The sequence below is a fragment of the Oncorhynchus mykiss genome, chromosome 5, assembly GCF_057628025.1.
Source record: "Oncorhynchus mykiss isolate SJ-2025 chromosome 5, ASM5762802v1, whole genome shotgun sequence".
NCBI lineage: Eukaryota > Metazoa > Chordata > Actinopteri > Salmoniformes > Salmonidae > Oncorhynchus > Oncorhynchus mykiss.
Genome location: NC_143026.1, coordinates 22,158,816 through 22,180,355, shown reverse-complemented (window position 1 = coordinate 22,180,355; position 21,540 = coordinate 22,158,816). Strand labels below are relative to the sequence as shown.

Here is a 21,540-nt window from a genome sequence, read left to right as displayed (position 1 = left end):
ACCTGCCCGCCCGTCCAGCATCACTACTCTGAACGGTTCTGACTTAGAATATGTGGACAACTACAAATACCTAGGTGTCTGGTTAGACTGTAAACTCTCCTTCTAGACTCACATCAAACATCTCCAATCCACCTTTCTTGGTTGTTAGGTGCAACTTTAAGAAAAATATTATATTATAAGAAAAATATTATTATTTCACAAAAGCATGGAACTGGGCCTTTACTAGTCCTGTATTAGCGGACCGATATAGCCATCTGTAGCGTGGGGTAAAAAAAAAAAAATCTAAACAGCAGGTTCGAGTCCCAGTCGGGGCTACCCCAATAATTCACTACATTGGACTATAGGACATAGTGACACACAACCTCTCCTATCTCTTCATTCTTCTCTCTCTCCCTCTGTCTGTCTCTCTGTCTGCCCCTCTCCATCTGTGTTTTAACTGTAGGAATCCTGGCTATGGATTGGCTGACTGTCCGGAGGCGGACAGAGACAGGAGATGGGAAGGGACATCTGCTACCGCTGTGGATCCACTGAACACGAGATCAAAAGCTACCTCGCTAAAATAGACCCAGCACTGGATGTGTGCCTCAACAAGCTGTTGCACTATCGTATGAGAAGGAAAAAGAGAGAAGGGGGGGGCTTAGGAAGGGAGCGATATAAGAGGGAGAGAGTGTGTATCCACCAGTGTGTTGTTTGTTGTACCTATGTGTGAGTGTGTGTGTTGTCTGAGACGAATGGTAGAATCGTGTGCTGTTTTGTTGCGGCTCCTGACTCATTTGTGATCTCCCTCTCTCAGGTGAATCCCCATATGCCAAGAGTTTCATCTGTGGTAAGACTGGTTACATGTCCAGGTCCTGCCCAGACAACCCCAAAGGACTACACCGCAGGTGCAGTAGTCACACACACTCTCAAAGTACTAAACTATGCAAATACATCAAACAGACAATCCATAACATTGTCTCTTCTCCTTAAATGTAGAAGGATGTTGTCTTGTGTGTGGTTCAGTAGAACACATCCAGAAGGATTGTCTGTGTTAGTAACCTATTCTACATACAATATATTTCTCTCTGAATATCCCTCTCTTGTCAGTTCTATACAATATATTTCTATCTGTATGGCCTTCTTGTCTGTTCTATTTAATCTATTTCTATCTGAAAGTTCTGTACAGTTTCTGTCCTTAATGCACTCCAAGATGTTACTTGACTGATGTGTGTTTGTCCAATACCCCTGTAGCTAAGCAAGTGACCTTGGGCTGGCTGTTCAATAACATGAGTACTGACCATGAGGAAGTGCACGTGCCTGTGAAGAAACTCCCTCCCAAACAGGCCAAGGTAGTGATCTTCTGACCTGCCAATCAACCCAAAGGACTCGCCAGATTGGACAGGACTGACTAGCACAGAGCAGACTGCACATCCCAGGACTAAATCCATGAAGGTCACTGTTCTTGCTCAGAGCATTAAAAAAACAACATCCACAGATCCATAGTCAGTGGAAATGGATAGCTTCTCTTGAAAGAGGTCTGTGTTCTCACACCGTGGACACCGTTTTAGGAATGTATATGATTCATATGGAGGGACTAGACTATATTAGACTGGAGACTGTGGTGTGCTGTACACCAGCTAACAGGGGTGTGTTCAGTTCAATTAAACATTTGCCATGTTCAGTAATGGCTTGTACTTAACGACACATTTCCCCAAAACATTCTTGAGCAGCCCAAGTAGTGCCATGGTCTGATGTCACAGGAGAAGGAGAGGTGTGTTGGATCTATGTGAATGATATGATAAGTTCAACTGATATTATTAATTTATTTTGTATATGATGAATTTCCTTTTAATAAAGGAGGAGTTAAACAGTCCCTCTATCCTCTCCTGTATCTAAAGATGTGTTTGTCTGGTAGCCCTCTTTGTTATAGGTTTCCTGTTTAGTGATGTATTCTATCTCTTCCATCCCCAGCTGTCAAAGAGAAAAATCTAAGGTAAAACATTTAGCTTTTATTTGTTATTTACAGAATAGGTTTTGTCATTATGAGTATCATTATGTCACTGTACATTACTCGCATCAACATCTGAAATATTTATAGAAAAATTAATTAAATAAGACCTACACCACATACATGAGCTAAATTTGCTCTGAATAGTTACAGAAACGTCACAAATACATTTTGGGTAACTGCAAATGTAACACCTGTATTAGCAGCCATGGACAGTTCTGTATTGTTAGAATCTGTGCTGCTGTGTCAGTTCACCATCATAGACTCATGCTTAGTGTGTGAGTCAGTAGAGGGTAGTGATGAGGTCTCTCTCCAGGAAGGTGGTACATGCGCTAGCCGTCTCCTCCATAGACTTGGACCAGCCTGCCAGGTTACCTGCTACATACGGCAAAACACCTGACGTCACCTGGTTGTAGTAACACACCTGGAACACAAAATAAGACACCTGGTGTTAACACATTTGATTAATAGTGAGGTCTATGGAGGGCTACTGAAGACGTGATGAAAGCTAACAAGTTATTATACTGTGCTTATTAACCTTATAAAAAAATTCATTTAAATGGCTTTCATTTATCTGCATGACTTTATATTTAGCCTCACGATGAATTGTTTCACCATTTTCTTTTCAGGAAACTAGGGCTACAAGTAGAACCCAATTTGAAATAAACAGTTGCATTCATGAATTGTATTGACAAATGTCCATTTAAAAAAATAAGATCCGCCAAAGAAAAAAAAGACAAGAAAAAGCATTTATAAGAATGTTGTAAGTACAGATGGTTTGCTCTGTGGGAAGTGAAGATCCGACTAGTGAGTGACAACTATGTGAGCTTATTGAAATATTATAGACACTAGGTGGTGAGGGTAGGTAGCAACACATCTGGCACGCTGATCCTCAACACTAGAGCTCCCCAGGGGTGCGTGCTCAGACCCCTCCTGTACTCCCTGTTCACCCACAACTGCATGGCCAGGCACGACTCCAACACCATCATTAAGTTTGCAGACGACACAACAGTGGTAGGCCTGATCACCGACAATAACGAGACAGCCTATAGAGAGGAGGTCAGAGACCTGGCCGGGTGGTGCCAGAATAACAACCTATCCCTCAACGTAACCAAGTCTAAGGAGATGATTGTGGACTACAGGAAAAGGAAGACCGAGCACGCCCCCATTCTCATCGACGGGGCTGTAGTGGAGCAGGTTGAGAGCTTCAAGTTCTTCGGTATCCACATCACCAACAAACTAGAATGGTCCAAACACACCAAGACAGTTGTGAAGAGGGCACGACAAAGCCTATTCCCCCTCAGGAAACTAAAAAGATTTGGCATGAGTCCTCAGTTCCTCAAAGGTTCTACAGCTGCAACATCGAGAGCATGCTGACTGGTTGCATCACTGCCTGGTACGGCAATTGCTCGGCCTCCGACCGCAAGGCACTACAGAGGGTAAAAATTGTCAAAGACCCCAGCCACCCTAGTCATAGACTGTTCTCTCTACTACCGCATGGCAAGCGGTACCGGAGTGCCAAGTCTAGGACAAGAAGGCTTCTCAACAGTTTTACCCCCAAGCCATACGACTCCTGAACAGGTAATCAAATGGTTACCCGGACTATTTGCATTGTGTTCCGCCCCAACCCCTCTTTTATGCTGCTGCTACTCTCTGTTCATCATACTGTATATGCATACTCACTTTAACTATACATTCATGTACATACTACTTCAATTGGCCCGGCCAACCAGTGCTCCCACACATTGGCTAACTGGGCTATCTGCATTGTGTCCCACCACCCGCCACCTACCACCCGCCAACCCCTCTTTTACGCTGCTGCTACTCTCTGTTTATCATATATGCATAGACACTTTAACCATATCTACATGTACATACTACCTCAATCAGCCCGACTAACCGGTGCCTGTATATAGCCTCACTACTGTTATTACTCACTGTCTTTTTACTGTTGTTTTTATTTCTTTACTTACCTATTGTTCACCTAATACCTTTTTTGCACTGTTGGTTAGAGCCTGTAAGTAAGCATTTCACTGTAAGGTGTATTCGGCACACGCGAAAAATAAACTTTGATTATATTTTATTTGATATGTCCTGGGATTTCCTATGATCTTCTACGTAGAGGAACCCCTTACCTTCTACTCTTGTGTGGCTTCTGAGAGTCATAGAGCAAAACATGTGTGTCTGTGAGAGTCTCAGGTTTTCATAGATAGCTTTTAATAGTTTGTAGCGCAAACCAGGAGTTAATGGCCTCTGCCGTGTGTCAGGGGTGGGACTGTAGGAGTTAATGGACTCTGCCATGTGTCAGGGGTGGGAATGTAGGAGTTAATGGCCTCTGCCATGTGTCAGGGGTGGGACTGTAGGAGTTAATGGACTCTGCCATGTGTCAGGGGTGGGACTGTAGGAGTTAATGGACTGTGCCGTGTGTCAGGGGTGGGACTGTAGGAGTTAATGGCCTCTGCCGTGTGTCAGGGGTGGGACTGTAGGAGTTAATGTCCTCTGCCATGTGTCAGGGGTGGGACTGTAGGAGTTAATGGACTGTGCGGTGTGTCAGGGATGGGACTGTAGGAGTTAATGGCCTCTGCCATGTGTCAGGGGTGGGACTGTAGGAGTTAATGGACTGTGCCGTGTATCAGGGGTGGGACTGTAGGAGTTAATGGCCTCTGCCATGTGTCAGGGGTGGGACTGTAGGAGTTAATGGCCTCTGCCGTGTGTCAGGGGTGGGACTGTAGGAGTTAATGGACTGTGCGGTGTGTCAGGGGTGGGACTGTAGGAGTTAATGTCCTCTGCCGTGTGTGCGTGCGTGTTAGTGATGTGCAGTTCGCCAACAATTTGTTATTTTTCAACAACTCTTTTTACTGACTCAAGAGTCCCGATTCGTTTTTCTGAGTGACACGTTCATTATAGTAATTTGTTCGACCTGCTGGCCGCAATGAATTCTACAGCAGGATTGATAAGTGCTCCTCCAGCTCAGTGGCTCTGGAGACATGCTCTCACTAACAACTGTCTGTCACATATGCGCGTAGGAAAATAGGCCATGCTGCAGGTAGCATAGAGAAGAAAAATACATGTTAAGAACTGTTAATTGATCTCATGGTGCAAATATGAATGCAATTAATTGATTATGTATTGTTATGATGGATACAACTTTGCACAGCCTCTGCTCAACAAACTCGAACTCGAGAATGAATGGTTTGGGAGGGGCTTCTGCAGTTCGCAAATTATATTGTGCTTATCACCCTCACAGCAGTCAAGCAGTTGCATGACACCAAGAATCATTCACAATCTAGTCCTGTTGTGGCCGCAACTAGACCTCGTTTCAAAGGAATCAAGGAATAATCGTATATGTATGACTAGCAATCACATGTACATAGTTTAAATCACAATTTTGCAAGGCTGTCACAAATGACAGCGCCAATAAGCCTTTTTTGGTGAATGAGATGTGACTCTGAGAGGCTTGTAGAGTCATGACTCGAGGTTTCAGTTCATCGTTCGCCGGTAGGGGGTCTTGCATGCACTGGGTATTACTTAATCAAATGAACAAAATGAGTTTAAAGATTTGTTCTTTTAACTGAACGACTCAAAAAGATCAAAGTCAGTAAAACGAGCCAAACTTCCCATCACTAGATGGGAATAGACCTTGATGAAAAGGTAGTGTGTGTCAACTAGGCAACTGAGAAAGGCAAAACAAAATCATATAAAGCAAGACTACACGGAGGTCCAAGGGAGTGGCGTAGGCAGTCAGTGTGTTGGTGCGTCTGCCTCACCTTGCAGCTGTTGAGTCCCAGGCTGTGGATGAGGAAACCGGCACACTTGGCCTCGCTACGGAGGAAACCCTCCACATGGGGAACTGTTGTCACAGTTACCGACCTCAGGGCCACCACATAGGGGTCACTGTAGAAGAAACACACATATAGTTACAGAAATCAGAATGAACACATAACCATCACCCCTGTAGAAGACAGGAACACACACACACAAACATCATTCTGAAGGAAACCTTACCCGTCTTTGCAGGGCTGCCTCTTTGATAGCAGGAACACAAAGTCACGGCTCTTGCCTCCATTGATGGGTGGGCATTTAATATGATATACTGTCTCTTCCTCATCCGCCCTCTCCACCTCCTCACAGCTCCTACAGAAAGAAGGGGGTGTGAGAGGTTAAAGGTTTAGTTAGTTTAATGAATATAAAGCTCTGTGTTGGTCATACTTACAGGTAGTGGTTGTCCCAAAGAGGTCGCAGCGTGAGGTCAGCCAGTAAGGTGAAGGCATGGAGGGCAGAGGTCATGACCTCCATCTGAACTTGGACACAAAGCAGCTCCACCTCCTCATGGACATACACAGCGACCTGGATACACAAACATACAACAGAGAAAAGACAACGTAAAAACAAAATGGTGTCCAACTCCAAAAAGGACAGAGAATCTCCTTTACAAAATTGCCATATAATGCCTCCGTTCATGCATGTGTGTGTTTCTTACTCTGTCACTGATGCTGCTGGCTTCCCAGTCTTGTTTCCCAGCCAGTACAGTTAGAGCTGCTACATTGTTATAGCCCAGATACACCTGCAGGGGGCGATAGGAGAGAGAGACAGTCAGCTGAGAAATAATGAGTGTATCTCAGCTTCAAACAACTTGTCATCTGGCATGGCAGCGGTGGTAGAAAAAGTTCTCAATTGTCATACTTGAGTAGAAGTAAAGATACCTTAATAGAAAATGAAAGTCACCCAGTAAAATACTACTTGAGTAAAAGTCTAAAAGTATTTGGTTTTAAATATAAGTAAGTATCAAAAGTAAAAGTATAAATTATTTCAAATTCCTTATATTAAGCAAACCAGAGTAATTTACAGATAGCCAGATGGCACACTCTAACATCCTTTACAAACAAAGCATTTGTGTTTAGTGAGTATGCCAGATCAGAGGCAGTAGGGATGACCAGGGATGTTCCCTTTAAAATACAATAATCCTGTCCTGCTCAGCATTCAAAATGTAACGAGTACTTTTGTGTGTTAGGAAAAATGTATGGAGTAAAAAGTACATTATTTTCTTTAGGAATGTAGTGAAGTAAAAGTAGTCAAAAATACTTAAGTAAAAATACTTTAAAGTACTACTTAAGTACTTTACACCACTGCATGGCAGCAATGTGGCTAGAACAATGGTTGCTGGTAGTGTCATGTTCATTACATGGCTGTAGTACCTGGTTGCTTTTGTCCCAGGGGACAGAGAGAGGAGCCTCCTCCTTACAGGATAGGATGTGCTTTCTAGCCATGCGTATTCTCTTCCTGACAATGGCAGACAGATATCTTCTCTCCCCGTCCTGGGTGGTGTATGTGACTTGGGGGAAGGCAGGTACGTCACCAGGTGTGTTAGCTAGCTGGTAGATGAGGAAGGCACTGTTGATGTGACGCGGTTTGTTCGCGGTCCACTCCTCACAGTTATAGGCCTCCACTCGGACACCTACCTCGATACTATACACACAGGCGCACACACATTTTAAATTCTGTGCTAATTACATTTCCATAGGATCCGATTATCTGAAAGGTAAGACAGATGACTAGAAGTGTTACCTGTTGTTAAATGTGTTGTTGACCACAGCCTTAAAGACCAGTCTGTCACCTACAGAGGAGGGCCCTCTGAAGCGAAACATGTCTACAGACCTCAGAGAGGGGAAGCAGCCACACAGACGACTGGAGAGAGAGAGACAGAGAGGGTTAGTAGTGTGTGTGTGTGTGTGTGTGTGTGTGTGTGTGTGTGTGTGTGTGTGTGTGTGTGTGTGTGTGTGTGTGTGTGTGTGTGTGTGTGTGTGTGTGTGTGTGTGTGTCTACCTGGCTGCCACTGTGGCTGCATTCTCCATCCAGGCCATGATCTGTCCTCCGAAGGTGTTGCCATGGTGATTAGCATGTGGAGGCAGTACCAGCTCGATGCTCTCTACACGCGTGAACTCTGTGGACACAGCAGACAGCGGGTCTCTCCTGCTACACACACCCGGAGAGGAATAGTTACCTGATGGAGAGGAACATGTACAGACATGGGGATTAAAAAGAGATGCAATGACACGCCTAGAACAACTAATCACCAACTCAGCAATAGCCCTCAGACAGACATGTACGTTGCTTCATCATGTGGCTCTGACAGAGAGCATTACACATAGATAACCCACTGGGCACACTGTGTCATTTCAACGTGGATAATTGGGTAATTTATTTATCCGTTATTTTACCAGGTAAGTTGACTCAGAACACGTTCTCATTTGCAGCAACGACCTGGGGAATAGTTACAGGGGAGAGGAGGGGGATGAATGAGCCAATTGTAAACTGGGGATTATTAGGTGACCGTGATGGTTTGAGGGCCAGATTGGGAATTTAGCTAGGACACCGGGGTTAACACTCTTACGATAAGTGCCATGGGATCTTTAATGACCTCAGAGTCAGGACACCCGTTTAACGTCCCATCCAAAAGACAGCACAGGGCAGTGTGTAGGGGCATTGGGATATTTATTTTTAGACCAGAGGAAAGTGTGCCTCCTACTGGCCCTCCAACACCACTTCCAGCAGCATCTGGTCTCCCATCCAGGAACTGACCAGGATCAACCCTGCTTAGCTTCAGAAGCAAGCCAACAGTGGTATGCAGGGTGGTATGCTGCTGGTAACATTTGGTTGAGATGTTGATCAATGAGATTACCCACTCAAAAAGACAGCCAAAGGTTTATTGAATTTCCAATGTGTTATCACTACATTTTCAACCATTCAAAAGAAGAGCAAAGTTCAATTGGGAATAAAATGTCAGATATTTAGTTTATTTATTCAACAGATTAATGTGATATCACTGTACTCCATCTAATAGCAGAACTAAATTACCTGGATTCCAGTTGAGATTACATTAAAAGTGCAAGTGATCCATGCTGTTTGAGATATTGCGCAGATTATTAAAGAAATTGTGAAGATCTCCACAGACCCGCCATCTTCAACTTGCATGACTTATACGATTACATAAGAAGATATGTATAGTCATAGTAACCTCAATGTGGCCATGGATTTGTTACTCATTTTAAGGTTAAATGTTACATAACTTTAGGCTATTTGCTGTATTACAAAAGTAGTATTGAATTGTGTTTGGTTGACAACGCAACCAAATATCAACATTAAAAAGACATATCTACTGCTTGAATAGTTCCATCTGAGCCACTGTTATGTTTGGTTGAGTTGGAGACATGATTCTAATATAACATGTGTTAACTTATCAACAAGTTAACACACTATTTATTGTATTTTAAAAAGTGATAGTGAATTATGTTTGGTTGTCAACACATATAACGTCTGCTTGGATAGTTCCATCTGAGCCACTGACTTATTCTGGCTTTAATTCCAGTTTGTCTACAAACTAATAATTAATATGTTGGAGTCACGTCTCCATCTCAACCAAAAATCTAAGTTACAGAATAGGACTAAATCAAATCAAACTCTAAATGAACTTCAAATACAGTTTGATTTGATTTAGTCCTATTCTCTAACTTAGATTTTTGGTTGAGATGGAGAAGTGACTCCAACATATTAATTATTAATTTGTAGACAAGCTGGAATTAAAGCCAGAATAAGTCAGTGGTACAGATGGAACTATCCAAGCAGAAGATACATCTCCTTCAAATGTTGATATCTGGTTGGTTTGACAACTAAACACAATTCAATATCACTACATTTTAAATCAAGCTTGAAACCCCAGGTCGATTGTATGGTCTATTTTTAGTTGATTACTGGGATCAATCAAACATTTCCCGTTGATGTCTTTGTAAATGCTATATAGGCTTACATAGCATCATTGATGATTGATAAAGTATGGTCACATTTCATTTGCTCTGTTAAACCTACCCTTTGGAATGACTTTGATCGTAACAGTGAATCTATTTTGTTTTGAGATCTTTCAACAATCATTCTCACGATAGCACATTGATAACAGATCTAACAGCTGGGCTTAGTTAATACCTTGGATGTGAGACCAGCAGGTGTATCTCACTGATCATCCCTAAAGCCAACACCTCATTTGGCCGCCTTTCGTTCCAGTTCTCTGCTGCCTGTGACTGGAACGAATTGCAAAAATCGCTGAAGTTGGAGACTTTTATCTCCCTCACCAACTTCAAACATCTGCTATCCGAGCAGCTAACCGATCGCTGCAGCTGTACATAGTCTATTGGTAAATAGCCCACCCATTTTCACCTACCTCATCCCCATACTGTTTTTATTTATTTATTTTTATTTTTCTGCTCTTTTGCACACCAATCTCTACCTGTACATAACCATCTAATCATTTATCACTCCAGTGTTAATCTGCATAATTGTAATTATTTGCCTACCTTCTCATGCCTTTTGCACACAATGTATATATAGACTCCCCTTTTTTCTACTGTGTTATTGACTTGTTAATTGTTTACTCCATGTGTAACTCTGTGTTGTCTGTTCACACTGCTATGCCTTATCTTGGCCAGGTCGCAGTTGCAAATGAGAACTTGTTCTCAACTAGCCTACCTGGTTAAATAAAGGTGAAATAAAATAAAAAAAATTAAAAAAAAGACCAACATGTAGCTGTAGATAGATACATTTTCCAGTAGGAGGTGCTGCCCAGCCTATAGTTTTTTTTCTGGATAGTGGATTTAACTTACAAAATCTTACATTGTTTAAAAAGTACAAATTCAACATAATTTATACAAGGTTTTTGTATTTTGAAATGTGGTTTCCATGATGACATAATACTGTGGTTGAAATTTCACTCTAACAACAGTTTACATTGATTACTTTTTTTAGAAACACTTTTTTCCCCCACATGGTTACGTTGAAACAACGTTGATTCAACCAGTTTGTGCCCAGTGGATCTGAAAAGAAATATGTGTTGGCTCTTCTCTTTGTGTTGGTGTGTATGTGAGTGTGGATGTCTTTCTCTGTCCTCTTGCTGACTCTTAGCCCTTTCCATCAGAGCACTGTACCAAACAAACTCTATCTCTCCTCTTTCTCAGCTACAAAGGTATTTATTTGTTTATATTTGCCGATTGAAAATGAGTTCAAGGGGCAATTATAGTTCCTCTCAGAACAAGATAACCTAAGTCAAGATAACGATACAGATTAGGACACAATATCCCAGGCTGACACACACACACACACACACACAGATGTGAGAGAGGAGCGAGAGAGAGAATGAGAGAGAGAGAAATAGAGAGAGGTCTAGACATAGAGAGCGAGAAATACAGAGAGACTGACCGTTGGCTAGTGTGTGGTAGTCTTGTAGCAAGGTACTGAAGGTCTGTTCATTGTAAAGGCGAAGTCTTCGTCTCTCTGAGGCCAGAGAATGCTGCAGCTGCTCCGCTGCAGAACACAGATCCTCCACCGGCCGCAACAACACCTTCTGTGGTCCCGCTGGCTTTCCAACAAAGGTGGAGTAGGCCACACATACCAACCTCTCCACATGTTCCCTCACATCCTGCACTGACACACGGATTCCAACCTACACACACACACAATTGTCATATTATACATTCAAATATATATAATACTTGTACATGCGTGCATATGTGTGTGTGTGTGCGCGGGTGCGTGCGTGTGTGTAGTCTTACCTCCATGCTAGTGGTGAACGCTCTGTTGACTTTGGACTTAATGGTGATCACCTGACCAACCCTGCAAACAACATTAGAAATATTAAAAACGTTACTTGCATTTGATTGATTGATTGACTGATTGGTTGACGCGTACCTTCCAGTCTCCTCAAACTGGATGTCGTCCATGGATAGTGTGACACATGCCATCCCAGCATGACGCTCAGCTAAGGGACACACACACACACACACACACAGTTATCTCACATTGTTAACCTTTATATTTACAGTATTTATGTTTCATCTCTCCAACTGTGGCCCAAACTACAATTACAGTGACATGCCAATCCTTAACATCCTCATGGTGGATAACACAAATCTCTTATTATGTGTTATTGTGCGCGCGCACACACACACACACACACACACACACACACACACACACACACACACACACACACACACACACACAGGAATGTTAGTAGGTGAGGGGTCAGTGCACTGCTGTTACCCTGTCTGTCCAGCAATGGCCACTGAAGGTCAGCTCTGTCACACACACCCTACTTGCGTAACTGAGGTGGTGTGTGTGGGGGTGTGTGTGTGAGGTGGCAGACACTACCCCTGACATCTAATCCGTTTCTATTCCTGAACTCTGAACTGTTCCTAGTCTCTATATTGTTAACATTTGCTCAGCATTTCCACCAGAGGAAACTGTCCACCTGATATTTAAATATACACATACAGATGGGAATAGCGGTGTAAAGTTTCCATGAACTTTACATGGTCTACTTGTCTGTCTTCTTTGCATGGAAACAGACACAAAGACACACACAGCCACATGCGCGCGCACCAGCACACACACACACACTATATACTGACCAGCGAGGCAGGCGATTGTGTCCATCCATTTGAGTAGCTGCCCAGCACTCAGGTCTCCTTGGTGATCTGCATGGCATGGCTGTATAGACTGGCACATCTGGACATCCATAGGAGCAGGGGTTTGCACACGACATGAGCCCAGGAGAGGAGCAGCCTGAGCAGACCGATGCTTCTGGATCTCTTGGTCCTTATGGGGCTCCACAGGGCATGACCCCCGGTGTACACCCAGGCTCGGAGCATATTGAGTGGGCACAGGGACAGGACCCTTCAGATCCCGGAGGTAGTGGTTGTCCAGAGTGAAGCCATTCTGGAGGCTTTGGGTCATCATGACCCTGTTGCTTCTCTGAGTAAGTGCAGAGAAAATCAGTATACCAGCCTATCTGAGTCCCTGAGTGAGAGCAAGTGAGCGAGATGGCAGTGTAACACCACTCTGTCCCTCCCTCCTTCCCTCTCTCCGTCTGTAAATCTTATCTGTGGTAAATCTTATCTGCGGCTCTAAGCCCTATGACGTAAACACACACCGTTACACACTGTGGCAATGAGTTTCAATCATAGTTCTCACTCAATTTGATGACACGCTCCGACTTTGGGGGGTCTGGCAAGGGAGATGGAAAACTGGACTGGAAACGGCCACCAAACAGCGCCAAACTCAGTCACATGATATGACACACAATCCTCTACATTCTTGAAACTTGGCTGGTACACAGACGTGCGTGCGCACACACATACCTAACACACACTACAGATGGACTCTGACAGCCCGGTGTGCTGATAGTACCTGAATAGACCAATAATATCTATCTGCAGACTGCAGTAACTACAAGGGATAGCCTACCTTATCATGGAGTTTGAGGAGAAACAGAGAAAACTAAATCATACAGCTGTTTTTTAATTTTTTTACATATAACTTTGGATGCTAGCTAGCAAGCAGACCTCCTAGAAGATAGACCAAAGTATCAGCTATCACACCATGTAAAGGAACAACCTCCACGTTTCTCTCAAAAAATGCAACTAACTGGATTTATGTCAACTCCGTCAGAATTTTACAATTCCTGTCCAACAAGTGTTTAAATGCCTTGATTATTTCATTCTAAAATTAGATTATTTAAATATGCAATACAATAAGGGTATTATGGTATGGCTGACCCTGCTCATTTCTAATTCATTTAGGGTTATAGGCAAGTCTGATGGAGTTAACCAACACATCTTTTAGGAATCAACATTTTGAGATAAATATGATTTAAAGTCAAATGGGGCTATTGCAAGAAACTACATATGATCATTTTTCTGTTTGCATCCATTATTGACAGGTTTTAGAATTTTTTGGGGAGAGTTTGAAACTGGTCTCCTTGGCTCCAGACAAGGGTATTTCCAAGCATAGAGCCGTCATGGAAATGAATAGTATCACCAGTATTTTGAGAATATCCCCCCAAAATATTTTCCCTCATAGATTCCCCTAAATTAAAATGTTAAGCTCAAATAATGCAACAAAATACATATTTTTTTCAACTATAAACATTTTTCCCTGTCGGAAAAAGATTGTCCCAGCTTTCAAGAATCGCTGATCTAAATTCCTATTGGATGCTTTCTTCATTCAAAAATAATTTTTATTCAATTTTGATACATTTATTAGCAGAGACCATGTGATATGGAGTGTCATTCTAACTTGTAGGGGACATGGGCCATCAGTTGGACATTGCAGTTGGACATTGATTAGATCACTATATATACACAAATGTATGTGGACACCCCTTCAAATGAGTTAATTCGTTTTTTTCAGCCACATCCGTTGCTGACAGGTGTATACAATCTAGCACACAGCCATGCAATCTCCATGGCTAAACAGTGTAGAATGGCCTTAAGAGCTCAGTGACTTTCAACGTGGCGCTGTCATAGGATGCCACCTTTCCAACAAGTCAGTTTGTCATATTTCTGCCTTGCTAGAGCTGCCTCAGTCAACTGTCAGTGCTGTTCATTTGAAAAGGAAACGTCTAGGAGCAGCAACGCGTAGTGGTAGGCCACATAAGCTCACAGAACGGGACCGCTGACTGCTGAAGTGCGTCTGTCCTCGTTTGCAACACTCACTACCGAGTTCCAAACTGCCTCTGGGAGCAACATCAGCACAATAACTGTCCGTAGGGAGTGACCGAGCAGCCGCATACAAGCCTAAGATCACCATGTGCAATGCCAAGCGTCGGCTGGAGGGGTGTAAAGCTCGCTGCCATTGGACTGGAGAAGTGGAAATGTGTTCTCTGGAGTGATGAATCACGCTTTACCATCTGGCAGTCTGATGGACAAATCTGGGTTTGGCGGATGCCAGGAGAACGCAACCTGCCTCAATGCATAATGCCAACTGTAAAGTCTGGTGGAGGAGGAATAATGGTCTGGGGTTGGTTTCCATGGTTTGGGCAGACCCGTTAGTTCCAGTGAAGGGAAATCTTAACGCTGCAGCATACAATGACATTCTAGACGATTCTGTGCTTCCAACTTTGTGGTAATAGTTTGGGGGAAAGCCCTTTCCTACTTCAGTATGACAATGCCCCCAAGCACAAAGCCAGGTCCATACAGAAATGGTTTGTCGAGATTGGTATGAAAGAAATTGACTGGCCTGCACAGAGCCCTGACCTCAACCCCATCGAACACCTTTGGGATGAATTGGAACGCCGATTGCGAGCCAGGGCTAATCGCTCAACATCAGTGCCCGACCACACTAATGCTTAGCAATGTTCCAACATCTTGTGGAAAGCCTTGCCAGTCATGTAGTGTATCTTCAATCTATTGTTTGATCAGGAACTGGGTCAAGTGGGCAGGTTACCGCACTGGGCACACACTGGTTGAATCAACATGGTTTCCAAGTCATTTACACCGAAATTACGTTGAAACAACGTGGACTAGATGTTGAATAGAGTATGTGCCAAGCGAGACAAAAGGTGCTCTTTGCTATCATCCAGGCCCCCGATCAAGATAGCAATAAAACAAACACGAGCTGTGGAATGACAAACTCTTGTGTTTTTAAATTATCTAGGCAAATTAATACATGAAGGAATTCAATTAATTCACTCATCCTGAAAGATATATTAGTGAAAACACATGTTGGGGATATTATCTTGAAACTCCGTCAGGATAGCAGAAGGGGCAGTGTGTAAACTCCAAATCTGATTGGCTGTTGTCTCATTCCCCCTCCGCAAACGAGATCCCGGAGCCTTGGTAAGAAACGTGTTTTGTTTTGAGAATGCTCTTTTAATTTGTTAAACTTTCTCAGAAACATTGAAAACCTTGAACAGAATGGGCCTATTGCAACCATCGATGACTACCAGGTTATCGCCAGCTGATCTCTCCTTAATAAACAATCACATACAATCACCCGCACAGCTGATCTCATTTGCATACTTTGTTGGCCATCATATTACCATTCCCTAAAGCTGATGTCTGTGTTAACTTTTAATTCTGCATTCAACCAAAATCTCTGTTATAAAAAAAACTTGTTTGCCCCTCACACAACAGATCACTTGATGTCGCTTCGGTGTCAAACAAGCTTGAAAGCAGACAGCTTTTTGGAGAGAAAAAAATATATTGCCTTTTCACTTCCAGGAATGTTGAACGTTCGTCAAACATTTTAAGGTTTACAATCTAGCTAGTTAGCTACATCAATGTAGAACCGCAATATTGCGACAAGAATACACAAAGCATGCATACTAGCTACACTGAACAAAAATATAAATGCAATATGTAAAGTGTTGGTCCCAGGTTTCATGAGCTGAATTAAAACAAACCAGAAAGTTGCCATATAATCCAAAATATTATTTCTCTAAAATGTTGTGCACAAATGTGTTAGTGAGCATTTCTCCCTTTCCAAGATAATGTATCCACCTGACAGGTGTGGCATATCAAGGAGCTGATTAAACAGCTTGATCAGGTGCACCTTGTGCTGCGGACAAAAAAAGCCACTCTAAAAAGTGCAATTCTGTCACCCAAACACATCTCAAGGAGTGTGCAATTGGCATGCTGACTGCAGAAATGTCCACCAGAGCTGTTGCCAGAGAATTGAATGTTCCTTTCTGAACCATAAGCCGCCTCCAATGTTGTTTTAGAGAATTTAGCAGTACGTCCAACCGGCCTCACTACCTCAGACCACGTGTAACCACACCAGCCCAGGACCTCCCCATCTGGCTTCTTCACCTGCGGGATCATCTGGGTCCAGCCACCCGGACAACTGATGAAACTGTGGGTTTGCACAACTGAAGAATTTCTGCAAAAACTGTCAGAAACCGTCTCAGGGAAGCTCATCTGTGTGCTTGTTGTCCTCACCAAGGTCTTGGCCTGACTAGTTCAGCGTCATGGGAAAATGCTCACCTTCGATGGCCACTGGCACGCTGGAGAAGTGTGCTCTTCTTGGATGAATCCAGGTTTCAACTGTACCGGGCACATGGCAGACAGAAACCGTTTCAGGGAAGGTCATCTGTGTGCTCGTCGTCCTTACCAGGGTCTTGGCCTGACTGTAGTTCGGCGTGTATGGCGTCGTGTGGGCGAGCGGTTTGCTGATGTCAATGTTGTGATTAGAGTGCCCCATGGTGCCTGTGGGGTTATGGTATGAGCAGGCATAAACTGGCATAGGCTACAGACAATGAACACAATTGCATTTTATCGATGGCAATTTGAATGCACAGAGATGTTTCCGCATGATAATGCACGGCCCCATGTCGCAAGGATCTGTACGCAATTCCTGGAAGCTGAAATGAAAATGTCCCAGTTCTTCCATGGCCTGCATACTCATCAGACATGTCACCCATTCCGCATATTTGGGATGCTCTGGACCAACGTGTAAGACAGCGTGTTCCAGTTCCTGCCAATATCCAGCAAGTTCACACAGCCATTGAAGAGGAGTGGGGTAACATTCCACAATCAACAGCCTGATGAACTCTATGCGAAGTGTGTTGTGCAGCATGAGGCAATTGGTGGTCACACCAGATAGTGTGACCACCATATCTGTGAGCAACAGATGCATTTCCATATTCCCAGTCATGTGAAATCCATAGATTAGGTCCTAATTCACTTTTATAAATTGACTGATTTCATTTTATGAACTGTAACTCAGTAAAATCTTAGACATTGTTGCATGTTTTTGTTCAGTGTCGTTTCAGTAAACTACCAGCCGTACAGTAAACTACCAGCCGTACGGTAAACTACCAGCCGTACGGTAAACTACCAGCCGTACAGTCGCCTCTGTTCATTCATCCTTGGTGCATTTAGACAGACCCATTTTCATAAATCTCAAATGGCTTTATGATGCTCTCTCATATCTTATTCTGTACCCCATCTCTCTCATATCTCCTCCTGTACCCCATCTCTCTCATATCTCCATCATCTCCTCCTGTAGCCCATCTCTCTCATATCTTCTTCTGTAGCCCATCTCTCTCATATCTTCTTCTGTAGCCCATCTCTCTCATATCTTCTTCTGTAGCCCATCTCGCTCATATCTTCTTCTGTAGCCCATCTCTCTCATATCTTCTTCTGTAGCCCATCTCGCTCATATCTTCTTCTGTAGCCCATCTCTCTCATATCTTCTTCTGTAGCCCATCTCGCTCATATCTTCTTCTGTAGCCCATCTCTCTCATATCTTCTTCTGTAGCCCATCTCTCTCATATCTTCTTCTGTAGCCCATCTCTCTCATATCTTCTTCTGTAGCCCATCTCTCTCATATCTTCTTCTGTGCCCCATCTCTCTCATATCTCCCTCATCTCCTCCTGTAGCCCATCTCTCTCATATCTCCCTCATCTCCTCCTGTACCCCATCTCTCTCATATCTCCCTCATCTCCTCCTGTACACCATCTCTATCATATCTCCCTCATCTCCTCTTGTACCCCATCTCTCTCATCCTCATCTCATCCTGTACCCCATCTCATCCTCATCTCCTCCTGTACCGCATCTCTCTCATCGTCTCCCTAATGTCCTCCTGTACCCCATCTCTCTCATCCTCATCTCATCCTGTACCCCAATTCTCATCGCTCCCTCATCTCCTCCTGTACCCGCTCCCATCTCCTCTTGTACCCCATCTCTCTCATCCTCATCTCCTTCTGTACCCCATCTCATCCTCATCTCCTCCTGTACCCCATCTCATCCTCATCTCCTTCTGTACCCTCTCTCTCTCATCTCCTCCTGTACCCCAACTCTCTCATATCTCCCTAATGTCCTCCTGTACCCCATCTCTCTCATCCTCATCTCATCCTGTACCCCAATTCTATATCTATACCCAATATTCTATACCCAATATCTCCCTCATATTCTCATGTGCCCCACTTCTCTCATCCTCATCTCCTCCTGTACCCCAACTCTCTCATCCTCATCTCCTCCTTTACCCCATCTCTCTCATCCTCATCTCCTCATGTACCCTCTCTCATCTCCTCCTGTACCCCATCTCTCTCATCCTCATCTCCTCCTGTACCCCATCTCTCTCATCCTCATCTCATCCTGTACCCCATCTCTCTCATCCTCATCTCATCCTGTACCCCATCTCTCTCATCCTCATCTCCTCCTGTACCCCATCTCTCTCATCCTCATCTCCTCCTGTACCCCATCTCTCTCATCTTCATCTCCTCCTGTACCCCATCTCTCTCATCCTCATCTCCTCCTGTACCTCATCCCTCTCATCCTCATCTCCTCCTGTACCCCAATTCTCTCATCCTCATCTCCTCCTGTACCCCAATTCTCTCATCCTCATCTCCTCCTGTACCCCAATTCTCTCATCCTCATCTCCTCCTGTACACTCTCTCTCATCTCCTCCAACTCTCTCATCCTCATCTCCTCCTTTACCCCATCTCTGTCATCCTCATCTCCTCCTTTACCCCATCTCTGTCATCCTCATCTCCTCCTGTACCCCAAATCTCTCATCCTCATCTCCTCCTGTACCGCAATTCTCTCATCCTCATCTCCTCCTGTACCCCAATTCTCTCATCCTCATCTCCTCCTGTACCCTCTCTCATCCTCATCTCCTCCTGTGCTTCAACTCTCTCACATCTCCCTCATCTCCTCCTGTACCCCAAATCTCTCATCTCTTCCTGTTCCCCAACTCTCTCATAACTCCCTCACCACCTCCTGTATCCCATCTCTCTCATCCTCTCCCTAATCTCCTTCTGTACCCCATCTCTCTCATCCTCTCCCTAATCTCCTTCTGTACCCCATCTCTCTCATCCTCTCCCTAATCTCTTTCATATCTCCCCCATCTCCTCTCTAGAGACGAGTAGCTGTTTTCTGAATTAGGAAAGGTTAAAGTCCTTTCTTTAAGACCGCCTGGATGGGCCACCCCTAAACTGGCTTCCTCTCTAGGTTTGTTCCCTCTAGGGAGTTTTTCCTGACCACTGTGCTAGGCTGGGTAACTGACTGTAAAGCACTTTCTGACAACTACTAATGTAAAAAAGGGTTTTATAAAACACATTTAATTGATACAAGGGTTCTGAGGATGGCTACCTGAGGAAGACTGCACTGGGGACCGGCAGAAGCAGATCTAACCGAGAACAGGACCAGCAAGGAACCTGTTCAGATCAGCACCAGGAGAGGACCTCCCCTCTCTTCCTCTATGATGATGATGATGATGATGGATCAGTGTGTTGTACACAGTAGTGGTGCTTCTCTACTCCTGCAGCTACTTCACTCCTGTCCTCTACTTCAGAGACTCAACCCTTGGTATGTAGCTAGACAACACTGGCTGATTTACAAGAGAAAGTTATTTTTCTTCTCATCCAGTCATTCTCTTCCCCCTATCTTCCATCTCTCTGTGAAGATTCTGCTTTGATGAATCTCTCTCTCTCTCTCTAAGGGTATGAGGGTGTGTTTAGAGGAGGTATGGGACAGTGTTAATCCTAACTACTACTTCTGTAGACTACAGAATGGACCCTGGGATATCATCACACAACAGGTTGGTACCGCTCTCCTCCTTTTCCCCCCTCTAGACATATCTCTCCATCCCTTTCTTTATTCCCCCCCCCCCCCCCAATCTACCATTCACTCACTTAACACTTCTGTGGTTACCTTTTTCTCCCGACTCTCTCATTTACTAGGCCAGTCGTTCTTTGTGCTCCAACTCTGCAGGACAGAAGTGTTTATGAAGCCTGGAGGTACAGCTATGAGTCAGAGACTCAAACCACATTATATCTGAGAGTAATAAGAAGAAGAAGAAGAAGGTGGCTTATATTTGTACTATTTCACAAGTGTGTATTAATATGCATGTGTGAATTGGAGATGTGTTTTTTTTGTATATCCATTTCCCCGAGACACCCTCGGAGAGTGGGTTCACAGCGAGGGTCTGCCATTATCAAAGGCGACCCTGGAGCAATTAGGGTTAAGTGCCTGGCTCAAGGGCATAGACAGATTTTTCACCTTGTTGGCTCGGGGATTCAAACTAGCGACCTTTTGGTGTCTAGCCCAACACTCTAACGGCTAAGCGACCTGCCGCTGAGTATTACACCTGTATATTTTATTGTGTGTGACCTTTTCCCTCTACCTCGCTCTGTACAGACAGGTGAACTACATAGTGAGCTGGCTCAGTGTGGTGGGTCCTATAGTGGGACTTGACATTCCTTTCAGCTACTGTAAACAGGTATCTGCTGCACACCACACACACTCCCTCCACAGCCCCCTGCCCTTGGGACACAGACAGACTGAGTGGACCTCTCACAAACAAGCATCACATCTAGTGTGGACAACATGTGACACAAAATTTGGCTACAGCTTGAGAGAGGCGTGTTGATGAGGCCTGTCCAGTGGGCAGAAGAGGAGAGTGAGGAGGGTTATGGCTAGAAGGAATACAGCTTTTGTCAAAATAACATCAAGTTTAATTGTTTTGCGTTTGAACTCTAACCCTTTTCTTAACCTTAACCCAATTATCCTAACCTGCTGCATAAATTCTGCTAATCTACTACAAAAAGTCAAATCTGACAAAAACTGTATCCCATCTGGTCAAAACCAGTGACAAAGAGACCGACGCCCAGCAGATCTAAAGAGAACCAGTGTGTGACGCACTGCTGACACCTACTTGTGAGAAAGAAACATTACAATGTTTCAGCCATGTCAGAACTGCTAGGATGATTCAGCCGGGTGGACTAA

The 21,540-nt window shown here is 44.0% G+C and overlaps 1 protein-coding gene and 1 pseudogene across 1 annotated transcript; one reads left to right on the top strand and one right to left on the bottom strand.

Annotated features, from left to right (window-relative positions):
* Positions 1-1,973: 1,973 nt before the first annotated feature.
* LOC110523420 (acetyl-coenzyme A thioesterase) lies at positions 1,974-13,142 on the bottom strand. The gene is made up of 12 exons (XM_036977048.2): positions 12,442-13,142; positions 11,720-11,789; positions 11,584-11,644; positions 11,231-11,474; positions 7,811-7,988; positions 7,553-7,672; positions 7,183-7,453; positions 6,468-6,551; positions 6,201-6,334; positions 5,993-6,121; positions 5,755-5,881; positions 1,974-2,411 (listed from the first exon to the last, which is right to left on the bottom strand). Exons 1-12 carry the CDS (start codon positions 12,767-12,769, stop codon positions 2,271-2,273), a joined length of 1,887 nt encoding a protein of 628 aa, XP_036832943.2. The 5' UTR covers positions 12,770-13,142; the 3' UTR covers positions 1,974-2,270.
* Positions 13,143-17,384: 4,242 nt separating this feature from the next.
* Positions 17,385-21,099, top strand: LOC149983199 (ubiquitin-like-conjugating enzyme ATG10; annotated as a pseudogene).
* Positions 21,100-21,540: the final 441 nt, after the last annotated feature.

Bases quoted from the DNA above. Each gene is read 5' to 3' on its own strand.
- LOC110523420 (XM_036977048.2), bottom strand. From the start codon at position 12,769: ATGATGACCCAAAGCCTCCAGAATGGCTTCACTCTGGACAACCACTAC. The intron at 7,673-7,810 runs GTAGACACACAC...CTCTCTCTCCAG, and splicing joins GCAGCCACAGTGGCAGCCAG to TCGTCTGTGTGGCTGCTTCC. The intron at 7,454-7,552 runs GTAACACTTCTA...CTGTGTGTATAG, and splicing joins AACAACACATTTAACAACAG to TATCGAGGTAGGTGTCCGAG.